This window comes from Hibiscus syriacus, unplaced genomic scaffold (genome assembly GCF_006381635.1).
Source record: "Hibiscus syriacus cultivar Baekdansim isolate YM2019G1 unplaced genomic scaffold, ASM638163v2 tig00110569_pilon, whole genome shotgun sequence".
In the NCBI taxonomy this organism is placed as follows: Eukaryota; Viridiplantae; Streptophyta; class Magnoliopsida; order Malvales; family Malvaceae; genus Hibiscus; species Hibiscus syriacus.
In genome coordinates, this window is record NW_024062784.1 from 718,974 (window position 1) to 733,056 (window position 14,083).

The window sequence follows — 14,083 nt, forward strand, 5'->3', positions numbered from 1 at the left end:
ACTATTAAAATTAGTGGCTTATTAGATTGGGAAGGTCGCCTTTTCTACAGTATCTAATTCAGATTATTCGATTAATAGATCAGATACCGATGATTATTGTATAACATGTTTATTTATGGGTGTTAATGTAAAATTATGAAATTGACAAATTTATATGTGGTGGTGGTTTACTTATTGAAATTGTATTTCTAGCTCAGTTGGTAGAGCACAAGGCTCTTAATCTCGTAGTCGTGGGATCAAGTCTCACTGAAGGCAATTCATAACGGAGGTCTTCCACGAAAGTTGCTCTCAACCTGACATTGAGGGCAACCTATTACCCTACCTCCTTTTACCCCATTACATACGGAAATATGGTCATCTTGGTGGTTTACTTACCGGAATAGGTTTTCTCATAAAGCACGTTTTCATATATAAGAAGAAAAACTAATTTTCAATGACGTGCAATTCTATGGAAATTTGATGGTATTTTTTTTACATAAATATATAGTTGACGTACCGTTTGATGAATATAAAACTAATTTTAAAAAGTTATTACAATTTTTATTAGCAAAAAATATTACAAATTTAAATATTAAATATTACCTTTTTAATTCAAATTTGATTCTTATAATATGGTTACTTGCCTCATATGTCCTCAAACTATGACTTTCGTTTCAAATTAGTTCTTAAACTTTTAAATATTCTAATTTCATCCTCAAACTATAAATCTCATTCTAAATTAATCCCTAAACTTTTAGATATTCCAATTTCATCCCCAAATACATAATCCATTTCAACCACAGTTTAACCTAAATTTTAATTTTTTTCAAACATATAATAACATAACTTGGCCTAATGATTTTATTAACAAAAGATGTGATTAATATATACATATAATTTAGGATAAAATTGAAATATTAAAAAGGTTTGGGGATTAATTCAGAATGAAGATTATAGTTTGATGATGAAAATGAAATGTCAAAAGTTTAAGGACTAATTTAGAATGATAATCATAGTTTAAGGATAAAATTGAAATGTTTAAAAATTTAGAGACCAATTTGAAATAAGGGTCATAGATTGGGGACATATGATGAAATTAACTCTTATAATATTTAATAAAAAAATTCGATTCTATTCATTTCGCATATATAAAATTTAAAACTAAATAAATACGAAAAAAGTTAGACATAATTTTATACAATAAAATTTAAACTATGATCCTTATACTTTAAACTTTAATTTTAAAATGTAATAAAGTGTGTTTTATCAAAAAAGTATAATCAAGTGTGTAGTTTGATATCTAAGTTAAGTAATTGTTGCATATAATTTTTTTAGTAAAATTAATGTTTTTTAACAATTATTTATTAAATAAAATAATTTTAAATAGAAATCCCTTTCCGAGAATTAATTTATTAGCTTAAATGAATTATTATTAAGGGTAAAGTACACAAATGATCCCTCGATTATAAGGTATTATTTTGTTGAATCTCTCAACTATCAAAAGTTACAAAATGAACATCTGACTATTCTTTATGTTTCAAAAGCGTCTTTTTTGTTAAAAATTGACGGTAGTATGAGCTTGATGTTAATATTCTATTTGAGATATGATAAAATATGATATTAGAATCTCAAACGATTATCATATCCCATACAATAGAATAAAATTCAGCTCAAATTGTCGTTAAAGGGTGAGTTTGGAATATAATGAATAATTAAGTGACTATTTTGTAACTTTTAATAGTAGAGGGACTCAACAAATAACACCTTATAGTTAGGAACCATTTTGTAACTTTTTAATAATCGAGAGACTTAATAAAACAACATCTTATAACCGGGACATTTTGTGTACTTTAGCCTATTATTAATTAGTCAACAGATACATATATATTCACAAGTTATCTTCGACGAAATTACCTGTAAGTGGCAAAACGGAAAATAATTCAAACTCCAAGGGTAATTTACCTTCCTTTTTCACTCATATAATCACACAAAAACCCCGCCTTTTCAACTGTTTATATACATATAAGAATCCAAAAGCAAGTCCTACAAAAAAACCAAATCGACTTTTTTCAAAAAAAAAAAATGGCGATGGGGGGAATTGACCTGCTTGGTTTGCAATTCAAAGCTCTGTTGAAGAAGAATCTGATACTCTCCTTGCGGAACAAGCGATCGACGTTTATCCAACTCTTCTCTTCGTTGTTCTTCATCTTCCTCCTGTTTGGTATCGACAGAGCAACCAATGCTCAAAACGGCAACACGACGACGTACGAGGACATTCGGGATCCGAAGCCGCTGGTGGCTCCGGCGGTCCCTGCATGCGAGAACAAGTACTTTGTTAGGCTACCTTGCTACGACTTCGTTTGGAGCGGGAACGAGAGCCGGACCGTTGACAGGATCGTTAGAGCCATTAGAGAGAACAATCCCGGCAGGCCCATTCCCGATTCTAAAGTAAAATAAAACTAATTTATGTATATTCTCTGTTAATGAATACCGTGAACCGCGCCGGATCCGTGAATTTTTTAGGGTGTCGGAATTGAATTATAATTTTTTTGATGCAATTTTACCGTTCAGTAACTTAAAACTTTACAATTTCTGAAGGGATCTACCTGCAATATTACCATTTTGGACCTTTGTTGTTATATTAACTTGGTTGTGCTTTTTTTTAATTCTGCTATTTAAAAATGTTAATATATATGTTTTCTTCAAATTTGTTCTGTATTAGCAGAATGCAAGGAAAGTTTTGCTGTAGTAGTTATACTGGTTACTTGGATAAATAAAACAGTTACTTATATGTATGTATGTTGATGTATTTTTTGCAGGTTAAATCGTTTAGGACTACTGGTGATGTAGATGAGTGGCTTTTCAATAATCCTATGCATGTCCCGGGAGCTTTGCATTTTAGAGAACTTAATGGAAGTGTGATTAGCTATGGTTTACAGACTAATTCTACTGGAATGAGAAGACGGGGACAATATGAAGATCCCACACTTAAATTCCAAATTCCACTACAACTTGCGGCAGAACGTGAGATTGCTAGGTCGCTAATTGGAGGTACTAAGTTCTTCTCCTATTAAGGAATTTTATTTGACGGATGTGATTTGTGTTTCTTTGTCTGATTTGTTTATATGATAACGCAGATCCAAACTTTGGATGGACTGTTGAATTCAAGGAATTTGCTCACCCCGCAGAGGACGACTTTTCCGTGTTGGCTACTGTTGGACCGATTTTTTTCCTTGCGATCGCAATGTTCAGTTTTGTGTTCGAGATTGGTTCGTTGGTGTCGGAGAAAGAACTCAAGCTTCGACAGGTCTCAAATTTTTATATTCAAAACCGAGATTAGTTTTGCAATCTTCATACAGGAATATAATGGATCCAGTTTGTGTACTTTTTTTATTCTTGCTCAACAGGCTATGACTATGATGGGTCTTCTTGATTCTGCCTATTGGTTATCGTGGCTCACATGGGAGGGATTCATGACACTTATTTCGTCACTCTTTATAGTTCTGTTTGGAATGATGTTTCAGTTTGATTTTTTCTTGAACAACAGTTTTGCCGTTCTCTTCTTTGTCTTCTTCCTTTTCCAACTCAATATGGTAAAAACATGTTCCTTGATCTTTTCAGATGATTTGTTTGTGTTTATGATTCCCTATGTTGATTTCTGTTCTTGATTAAGTAACGATTTGTGACTAGTGATGCTTGATGGGCAGGTTGGTTTTGCATTCATGCTGTCATCATTCATTAGCAAGTCATCTGCAGCCACTACTATTGGTTTCTTCATTTTTATAATCGGTTTCTTTACCCAGGCAATGATCCAACTCTGAACTTCTTGATTTTGAGTACGTGTTCAATTATATTTATAGACCTTAGTCATTTATTGCAGATTGTTACTTCTGCTGGATTCCCCTATAGTCATACCTTCAGTCGAACTCTTCAAAATATCTGGTCATTGTTCCCACCCAATCTTCTTGCTGAAGCACTAAATCTTCTTTCTGAGGCTACTAACACTCCACAAGACATTGGAGTTAGCTGGAGTAGACGAACAGAATGTGCTCCAAATGATGACGAATGTATAATAACAATTGTACGTCCATGGTTAAAAATTGTAACTTTTTGGTTGAGAATATTTCCCACTATATCTGTCTGCTTGGTTATCTTTTCATTAATGCTTTGTTTTTGCATGTTCCTGACAGAATGATATCTACATATGGTTGGTGGCAACATTTTTTGTGTGGTTTGTTTTGGCTATCTACTTCGATAACATAATTCCAAATGCATCTGGTGTGAGAAGACCGGTATTTTACTTTTTGATGCCTGGGTATTGGACGGGGAAAGGTGGAAAGGAAGAAGGTAAATAAAAATAAATTTATATTCATCAATTTTCCTATGTGAACTAATGTGACCAACTTGTAGTTTTCTTGCTTTCTCTTAATAGAGGGTGGCATTTGTAGCTGTATTTATTCAGCTCCACCTGTGGAGCATAATACTCCCGATGATGAAGATGTCCTTCAAGAGGAAAACCTTGTTAAAACACAAGCAAGGGAAGGTATAGTTGATCAGAATGTTGCAGTTCAGATACGTGGTCTTGCAAAGACGTATCATGGGACCAGGTCATGTAGTTGCTGTTGTAAATGGAAGAAAACTGCACCCTACCATGCTGTTAAGGTAAGCAATCCTTTTTTTTTACAATAGTTTTCTCGCCTGACGAAGAACGATATGTTTCTTCATCACTATGTTGTCCAAATTTAAGTACCTGAACATAAATGATTTTCTCTTTCCAAAGTACTGTTTATTTTCCTAATATACTTCGATGGGAATTTCTTGGTCTAGGATGTTGGGTCGTTTAGGATGGTAAGAGCAGTTTAATTTGATTGATTTTTGGCCAGCTAGCACCCTTTTGAGCAATTTTGAGTCACAATTCATGCAACCACATCATTATGGCTCTGCGATGTTATTCAGTATCTATATTTGTTCTGTCTTCAATATGTTCATCAAGCTGTTCTTTTCTCATGATCTTAACAGTTGCTGAATAACTGCAGTAAGGCTAGAGATGGAAAACATAATTTTGAGTTTTTGATAGGAATTTAGATTTCTGCTGTAAGTGGGGATTTATTTAAAATCTGTTGCTTACTTGTAAACTTGTCTTCAGGGCTTATGGGTGAATCTTGCAAAGGATCAACTATTTTGTCTTCTTGGACCCAATGGAGCTGGAAAAACCACAGCAATCAACTGCTTGACTGGCATAACACCTGTGACCAGTGGAGACAGTAAGATGCCTTGATCCTCGAATCTTTTCTCTTGATGCATATAATTCAGTAGAATGAATCATCTATGGAAGTAACAATCTGTTATAAATTATAAACAGCACTGATCTATGGTAACTCTGTTCGAAGTTCTGTTGGTATGTCAAATATTCGGAAAATTATAGGAGTTTGTCCTCAGGTAACCCTCTCTCTCTCTCTCTGACATGCAGTCACTCATAGTCGGCATGTGCATCAGTGCTTGCCGTTTTCAGCATTTCTAAGTACGAATCTTCATTCGGGTTGGATCCTAACATTTTTTACTTTTGTGTTTTTGTAGTTTGATATCCTTTGGAATGCTCTATCTGGTCAAGAACATATTGAGTTGTTTGCTAACGTCAAAGGCCTACCTACATCTATAATCGACTCGGTATGTACCGCATAGACTTGATGGACATAATATTTACACAACTTTTGTCTTGCATTTGTTTATCTCTGAATCAACATCCCATCATATTTAACCATATAAATATTTACTAGCATATCAGCATCTAAAAACTATCTGAAAGACTCTTTCAAGTTTCGACCATCATCCTACCCATGAAGATTGATTTATTTACTCGAATTCCAGGTAGTTGAGAAGTCACTGGCTGAGGTCAGACTCACAGAAGCTGCAAAAGTGAGAGCTGGGAGTTACAGTGGAGGAATGCGGCGTCGACTCAGTGTTGCTGTTGCCCTTCTAGGGGACCCGAAGATGGTCATTCTGGATGAACCTGTATGTACTTCTGTTTCTTTCCATTTTTCATGCATAAAACGAGCACTTCTTCCCTTGCTACGTTGTATTTATTACCGTACGACTGCAGACTACTGGTATGGATCCAATATCCAGAAGGCATGTCTGGGACATAATAGAGCGTGCGAAGAGAGGTCGTGTCATTGTCTTGACAACGCACTCTATGGAAGAAGCTGATGTTTTAAGTGACCGTATAGGGATCATGGTAAAGGGTAGGCTCAACTGCCTCGGAACCTCAATCAGGTTGAAGTCACGATTCGGTACTGGTTTCATTGCTAATGTTAGCTTCACTGGAAGCAACAATGGGCTCAACCCTCCTGATGGAGATGCAGCCGACACAACATACCAACAGGAGTCTGTAAAGCAGTTCTTTAGAAACGTACGTTGCATAATTCCAACTTATTTAAGTATTCCATCGAGTTCTAAACAGTTGGTTTCTCATTCCGGCTCAAACTTTTTCAGCATCTAGATGTGGAGCCAAAGGAGGAGAACCGAAATTACATGACTTTCGTCATTCCACACGATCGAGAAAAGCTTCTTACCGTGAGTACTCGATAATATCTGTTGGAACAATCTTTTTTTTTTTTTGGCTTTGCTTGTTTAACTGTTTCATGTCTTGACATTTGTAATCTCGAACAGAATTTTTTCAAGGAGCTAGAAGAGAGAGAACAGGAATTCGGCATAGCGGATATACAACTTGGCCTTACAACCCTCGAAGAAGTTTTCTTGAACATCGCAAGGCAAGCGGAGTTAGAAAGCGCCGCAGCCGAAGGACGACTAGTAACTTTGACAATAACATCCGGAGCATCAGTTCAGGTAAGTGAATGTGATGAAAAAGTACACACATATTGACACACACATATGCATATATATGTATATAACTACAAAGGAAGTTCAACATAATTTTTTTATAAAAAAAATAATTGAAACGCGATGCAGATACCCGTAGGTGCAAGGTTTGTGGGGATTCCGGGAACGGAATCTGCCGAGAATCCTAGAGGTATCATGGTTGAAGTCTACTGGGAGCAAGATGATTCCGGGACACTCTGCATTTCAGGTCACTCCGCCGAAATTCCATTACCTAATAATGCTCAGCCGATGGTTTCTCCACCTAATACCTGGAACTGCTTCAGCCGGAGAGCACCAGTTCGGGGAGTTGTGATCGACCCGAACGACAGTGTTACACCTACTTCATAGTCATTCATATTGGACACCTTATTTTCACACTCTTTTTACATGATTGCTTGAACCACTACAGTCTTTCAGGTTTTTGAGTTTTTGTTTTGTTTTACTTTTAATGGGGGTATAAAACATAATTTGTTTTGTAAATATATTTGTGTTCAATTTCTAAACATTTTGTCCATCAAAACTCTAATTAATAGCACGTATTCCAATTTAACAATTAACAATTTTAACAATTGGGGACCAAATTCGTAAAATTAAAGGCAAAGAGGCTAAATTCAAAAAACCCAAAGAGAAAAAAGACCAAGGAATTAGAAACAAAGAAGCCCTGATACACATCTAGGAGGCCAAGAACAAGTATAAATAGCAACAATACAAAATCAGCAGCAAGACAAGATTAGTACAAACAAACGAAATGAAAATTTCACGACAAAGATGATTATTTTTGTGGCCATGTTGAAAGTTCAAAACCCTATCGATTTACACTCCTCTCACAGACACCGAGAGAATACGGAACCTTTCAGAGGCACACGGCCTGTATCCTATGCACACCTATTATTGACCCTGTTTAGATTTCGTAGCATATTTTAATAATTTTTATACACCAGAAAACATATGAATTTTGGACCTATTATTGAGATCATCTCCTCCACCCGACTTGAGTCACCTTTGCTGCAAAATTGAACAAAAACTAGATTCATTAACATGGGAACGAACAAATGCCCGTCTAGATTCAGGCCTATTCATTTAGCACGGGCGAGGATAAAGGAAAGGATCAACTGTTAAACAACCGACATTGCTGAAATACGTATACTAAATAAAAGAATATGCCTTTAGGAAAGTTTTACGATGAAACATGTCAAACTTAATATAAGCGAGTACTTAAACAATCAGTTTTGGTCAATTTAGTAGATAAACTTTCGATTTTTTCAAAATCATACCTGATGTTTAGTTTTTGTTTCATTTTAGTACCCACCGTTAAAAATTTAACGCGTCTATTATCTAAACTATCAATTTTGGTCTGTTTTAGTACCTAACTTTCAATTTTTTTAAATTTAACGTTAAATTTTGAATAGGGATACTAAAATGAACAAAAACTAAACTTTAGGTATGGTTTTGAAAAAATTGAAAGTTTAGGTACTAAAACAGACCAAACTGATAACTTAGGAACTAGACGTGTAATTTATCCAAACAAACTGAGGTTCTAAACAAGAATCAGAATTTCATACCATTTCTGTCTCTGGATGACAATGGTCTGTCATTTTTGATCCCTTCTTTTCCTGCATGAACCAGTCTCTGTCCCCTTGGTGACTGTGACCTGCTTTTACAGTGAGCTGATAATGGCAAAGACTGGCGACGAGTGAGGTTAATTTTGTCATCTCCATCCTGGGCGGATCGAGGAGAGTGTTGCAGTCTCAGCTTAGCCTTAGCAGATTCAGTTACTGCCATGTAGCTTGGCAATGGAGGACTGATTTGAGGTCCATTTTCAGTAGGATCTTGTTTTGCAGAATTAGAAGCTTTCCTGCCAGATTTCTGATTTTCATTGTTCATTAACTCATCCTTCTTTTTCAGCTCCACATTTGCTATGGAAGTTTTATTGTCCTTCACAGTTCTATCTGTCGAAGGTTTTGAATCAACAATAGTGGGATCTGCATGAAATATATTTAATGTCTCATTCATCACAAATGGCCCCGACACAGATTCAGTGTCGAGTGATTTTGAAACTGCCATGGTCGTCCCTCTTTTCATCTTCTCATCTGAGCCATTCACTTTCACAGCAATCTCTTTCTTTACCTTCTCAGCTGAGCTTTTTACTGTCGAGGCCGTCTCTTCCTTCACCTTCTCAGCTGAGCTGTTTACTGAATCTGTCTCTTGTCTCTTCTTCTTAGCTGAGCTATTTACTTTCATGGCCATTTCATTTTTCACCTTCTCAGCTGAGTTATTTATTGTCAAGACTGCCTCTTTCTTCACGTTCTCACCCGAGCTATTTACTGTCAAGATTGTCTCTTTCTTCATCTTCTCAGTTGAGCCATTTGCTGTAGCTGGTTCTTGTCTCGTCTTCTCAGCTGAACCATTTACTGTAATGGCCGTCTCTTTTTTCATCTTTTCAGTTGAGTTATTTATTTTCAAGGCTCTCTCATTGTCCATCTTCTCAGCTGAGCTATTTCTTGAAGTCATCTCCTCAGTTGAGCTAGTTACTGTCACAGGCATCTCATTCTTCATCTTTTCAGCTGAACCATTTACCATCAAGGCCATCTCTTTATTTGTCTTCTCAGCCAAACTATTCTGGCTCTGTTCCACGGTATCTATATTAGAAGCGCTTGAGACCTCCTCCGAACTTGGGTTTGACTTTTCAAATTCAACCTCCGACTGCACTGACTTTTCTACTACAGGATTATGAACTTTTCTCAAGTTGCGTTTAACCTTTTCAAGCTCGTTTTGCGGGTTTTCCTGCACTAACAACTCAGCGGGATGGCTGGAAAGTTTCCTCAGGTTATGCTTGGGCTTGCCAAATTCAGAGGTACCATCCAGATTTGCAGTACGAATCCTGCGAACACTCAGTTTTGGTCGACCTGTATCAATTTCAACATGACCATTAGCCTGTTTCCTCTGCAACTTAGAGATGGAGGCTTTCTTTGGTTGAGGAACTGATTTCCAGAAGTAAGATGCTGACCAGCGCTCTAACCAGTTCCAGACTGAATTTGGTTCCCCAGCATCAACTTGGAGGAACAAAGGCATTACAGGAAATGATGAAGCAACAAGCTAAAGAAAGAAAAAAAAAACAGTAGTCACTTACCCTATGTGAAACAGAAAAGAAGGTAAAAGGAAAGGAACAAATCAAATCATATTTAAATTTAAGAAATCGTGTCTACTGACAGGGGATAGCTAACAATATGCCTCTTAGCACCCAATATTTTTAGGTGCCACGAGAAACAAGACATGTTTTTTAGGTTTGATTATGCAGAATAGTTTTTGTGCTGCATAATCTAGTGATCCAAACATCTAATATTTACAAAACGCTTATGTTAGATGATATTTGGAGCCCCTACCTAATATTAATGAAATGAGAGAGTACGTATTAGCTTGAAAAGTAAACTTTTGAACAGCTGAAGCTTCATTGAACAAGAATAACATAGTAGCTTCCACTCATTTCGGCCATATCAATTTGATTCAGGAAGATTAATATTAGAAAACTCGGCAAATGAAAATATGAATGCCTGAATTAATCATTCGCAATTGCTTCTTGCATAGTACCGTGATATGATGAATCAGACGAACAGGAATAAATTAGTAGCTTTCACCCATTTCGGCCTATCAATATGATTCATGAAGCAAGATCAATAATTGGAATATCGGAAATGAAAATATGATTGCCTGAAGCAATTACTTCTTGCATGGTACCATGATATGATGGATAAGACAAGCCTAAGGCCAGATAATGACATAAATGTTTTTCGGCAATAAGAAAAGCTTATATATAAGGATAAAGCCACCGAAGCATAATAGCCAATACATGGCGTCATCTCCAGAAATGTGGCTCGATATCAAGGTAAATTCCATATATTTTCTATTTCATAAATTAAGAAATGTTGTAAGCATGACATCAGCCATACCTTACGAACAAAAGCATTTCCTGACAACCTTCCAATGCGTGCAGGCATATTCACTCCAAGAGAAACCACAGGCTTGCTCTCCTGCCAAACAATGAAATAAGAATTAACAAAGCAAAAAAAAAAAAAAAACCAACATATTTATTGAATAAATACAAATTCGGTGCAGGACGATGAGGACATAAGCAAAAGCACATGTTCTGTACTTCAAAAATTCTATTATGATACAACCTCCTGCATATTGTGATTACTGGAAGTAAATATTACAGACAAAGGACAAGTGATTGCAGGATAAATTTCAATTGTTAGCAACCAGGATGAGAGCATGTACTAAAAGAATTTACCAGATGACTCATGAATAGTAATTGGTTCATGATCAAATTCCCAAAAAAAATTACCCGAAGGTTCATTTGATTGCATTTCTTCTGCACTTCAAGACCACCATCAAAATGTCTGGCCATTACTCCACGGACATGAGCTTGTAGCTTGACAATTCCCATTAGACAGCACAAAGTAGTAATTGCTTGTCTTCTAACCAAGTGACCACGAATAAGTGCCTGCAGCCTTATAATTCCTTTGAGGGACCCAAATGCTTGGCAAGCCTTCACATAATTAACCGATAAAATTAGTGAAGGGATAATCATAACTGAAGGTTCTTGCTAACCTATTTGAAAACTGATAGTAAACTTGCATAGGCAAAAAGAGAAATACCAGGTAACCCCTAAAAGCAGCTTGAACAATGGTTGCTGCCAGTTTTTCTTTCAGCCTCTCTGGATCATGTTGCGAATCTTGGAGAATGGAATTTGGAGAATCTATGCCTTGACTCACCGACATTGATATCCCGTCATCATTAGAGATATTTGCAGCTTCATTGTTTTCCACTTCTAATTCCCTTTCATCCCTCTCATTGGCATATGGATTAAGGTGTGAAGAAAAGGATGGAGCCACAGCAACTTCAGTTTCTGATGCCCTGATCTCATCCAATGCCTTCTTTACATTGGCAACATTCTGCAAATAACAATTCAATTGGAAAACAGAAAGCACGCATTAATATTTTAGGATTGATGGAAGAAAGATGCCAAATCATGTTTATCTCATAAATCCAAGAAATGATATATTCCCAAGATAAAAGCATCAAAACATCCACGTTAAATACTACAACTCCCAAAGAAATTTCCAGGCAGCTAATCTTTAAATCAGTTAATCTTTACATTTACTTAATTTTCTCGGTGGATGGAACCAAGGCACCAAAATTAAACCAAATGGCAGAGGAACCAACCATAAACTGAAAATTATTCAGATATATGCTATAGAGAAAAACAAAACAGTTGGAAGATAAATATTTATATTTATAATTCATTATTAGAGGTTTCTCATGCACGTGATCTGAACATCTACTTGTTATTTAAAAGTAATTAGTAATAAAATTTACCTCCCTTCCTTTATGGTAACCGGTTTTGGAAGATTTCTTTCTAGAAAACACCATCTTAATCCATTTCCCAGGTGATTTTCCCATTAGGTGAAGATTACGTGAAACTGAAAACACCTGCAATCGAATTTCAGCTTCATTCTATGCTGTAACAGCTTAAGAGTGCATTAACCATAAATTCAAGAATCGTTGAAAAAAATGTCAAACGAAAACATAAATTACGCTTAACAAATTACAGTGACACAAAAGTTCTACAAACAATTAAAAACAAAAGGAAAGCAAATTACTCAAAATCAGCTTAAAACCCATTGATCTAACAAATTCAGAGTCAAATTATCAAAAACGAAGAAATTAAAGTAATTAGTCGTAAAATTCATGATCTACTGATAGATGAAATCAAAAGGAAAGCGAAATGGCGCCAAAAGAAAATAAAAAAAAGAAAGCATCTCGCGACTTAAAAAATTCACACCAGATCTGATACTTCCCTCGCAAATGCAACAATTACGAAGTTCAAATCTACCGTCCCTGGTTTTCAAAAACACCGAAACATCAGCTTTTCATGAGAAAATAACAGAGAGTAAGCTTGCAAGCAAAACAAGAAGAATATTTACCATTTTTTGTTTTTTTTTATTTGTTTTGGCTTTGCTTTTGTTTTGCCCTGGCTTTGGTATCGAGTAGTTCCAAAAATAACGGTGGGAAATCCAGTACAACCTGTTCCAGAGTAATGATTTTTGAGTTGGATGGTTTTGACCGTTCGATGGATAAACTGTTTAGAGAATGTAACAAAGAAGCTTTGATGGATGGGATAATTTTAAGATTAATAAAAGGAGGTGGTGTTGGGTTGGTTGTCCCATGTTGTTGCAGTTACTTCGGGAACAAATAAACAAGCAGCGACCCCTATTGTGGTTAGGTTTAATTCATCGATAAACTACGCATTTAACACCTAAATTATCATTTTTTACTTGTTTTAGTATTTAAATTTATTTTTTTTAAATTATACATAACATTTAATTTTTATTTCAGTTTAAAAACTTAACGGGTTTAGTACCTAAAGTATTAATTTTAGTCCGTTTTAATACTTAAATTTTTATTTTTTAACTTAACATTAAATTTTGAACGGATTATTAATATGAAACAAAAACTAAAGTTTTATGCGATGGAGTACTAAAATGAAATAAAAACTAAAATTTAGGTATGATTTTAAAAAAAATTAAAAGTTTATATATTAAAACAAGTTAAAACTATTAGCTTAGCTACTAAACGTGTAATTTATCCAAATTTGCCATTTTTATTTTTGTGTTTTTAAAGATATAAAATATTATGTTTAAAATACTTAGGTACGAATATGAATTCGAATTATTTAAAAAGAACCATAAAGTTAATTTTAGTTATCTATTTTCATTCATCAAACGATCTTAAATTTTTATAAAATTTAAAAGTTTTACATGACTTAAGTATTTATATATATATATATTTGAATTCGTAATAAATGATAAGTAAAATATATATAATATTTAAATTAAAATTTAATTAATTATAATTCGATATAACTTGATTTGTACTTTAAAAAACAGAGTTGATGTCACCGGTTTTACCCTTCCACCTTGTCGCCATTCGTGGAAGTTATTATTGGTTGATAGTGGCGGGTGCATAATGATAGGTTTGTCGATATGGGACACAACATAGATATTGAAATAAGAATTATGGAAATTATATTTTTCAAAAAAATGAAAATTATAAGCTTTTTCACTGAAATTATCTTATACAATTTATTTTCAAGATCAATATATATTTTGATCATTCTACAATTATAGGTTTGTTAATATTGTTGTTTAGTTTAAATTTAATATAT

General features: G+C 34.8%; 2 protein-coding genes across 4 annotated transcripts; one reads left to right on the forward strand and one right to left on the reverse strand.

Moving 5' to 3' along the window:
• The first annotated feature begins 2,040 nt into the window (after positions 1 to 2,040).
• LOC120132767 (ABC transporter A family member 2-like) lies at positions 2,041 to 7,338 on the forward strand. Of its 3 annotated transcripts, none has more exons than XM_039149456.1 (16): positions 2,041 to 2,427; positions 2,799 to 3,030; positions 3,117 to 3,286; positions 3,387 to 3,639; positions 3,670 to 3,782; positions 3,860 to 4,060; positions 4,170 to 4,326; positions 4,412 to 4,641; positions 5,126 to 5,243; positions 5,342 to 5,418; positions 5,557 to 5,646; positions 5,848 to 5,991; positions 6,080 to 6,388; positions 6,472 to 6,552; positions 6,649 to 6,825; positions 6,949 to 7,338. In XM_039149456.1, the coding sequence occupies exons 1-16, from the start codon at positions 2,062 to 2,064 to the stop codon at positions 7,204 to 7,206; spliced, it is 2,976 nt and encodes a 991-aa protein (XP_039005387.1). In that variant the 5' UTR covers positions 2,041 to 2,061; the 3' UTR covers positions 7,207 to 7,338. The 3 variants fall into 3 exon arrangements, with proteins under 3 accessions (XP_039005387.1, XP_039005390.1, XP_039005388.1); XM_039149459.1 differs by having other exon boundaries at positions 3,387 to 3,572; positions 3,687 to 3,782; XM_039149457.1 differs by having other exon boundaries at positions 2,799 to 3,003.
• Positions 7,339 to 7,588: 250 nt separating this feature from the next.
• LOC120132471 (protein IQ-DOMAIN 31-like) lies at positions 7,589 to 12,708 on the reverse strand. Its single transcript, XM_039149216.1, has 7 exons — positions 12,701 to 12,708; positions 12,235 to 12,348; positions 11,514 to 11,810; positions 11,201 to 11,404; positions 10,806 to 10,886; positions 8,421 to 9,954; positions 7,589 to 7,863 (listed from the first exon to the last, which is right to left on the reverse strand). The coding sequence occupies exons 2-7, from the start codon at positions 12,316 to 12,318 to the stop codon at positions 7,832 to 7,834; spliced, it is 2,232 nt and encodes a 743-aa protein (XP_039005147.1). The 5' UTR covers positions 12,319 to 12,348; positions 12,701 to 12,708; the 3' UTR covers positions 7,589 to 7,831.
• Positions 12,709 to 14,083: the final 1,375 nt, after the last annotated feature.

Excerpts from the sequence above, each read along its gene's own strand:
- LOC120132767 (XM_039149456.1), top strand. The coding sequence starts at position 2,062 with ATGGCGATGGGGGGAATTGACCTGCTTGGTTTGCAATTCAAAGCTCTG. Across the intron at positions 4,642-5,125 it reads CACCCTACCATGCTGTTAAG|GGCTTATGGGTGAATCTTGC; the intron begins GTAAGCAATCCT and ends ACTTGTCTTCAG. Across the intron at positions 6,389-6,471 it reads TAAAGCAGTTCTTTAGAAAC|CATCTAGATGTGGAGCCAAA; the intron begins GTACGTTGCATA and ends AAACTTTTTCAG.
- LOC120132471 (XM_039149216.1), bottom strand. The coding sequence starts at position 12,318 with ATGGGAAAATCACCTGGGAAATGGATTAAGATGGTGTTTTCTAGAAAG. Across the intron at positions 11,811-12,234 it reads GTTACCATAAAGGAAGGGAG|AATGTTGCCAATGTAAAGAA; the intron begins GTAAATTTTATT and ends TGTTATTTGCAG. Across the intron at positions 9,955-10,805 it reads GAAATGCTTTTGTTCGTAAG|CTTGTTGCTTCATCATTTCC; the intron begins GTATGGCTGATG and ends TTCTTTCTTTAG.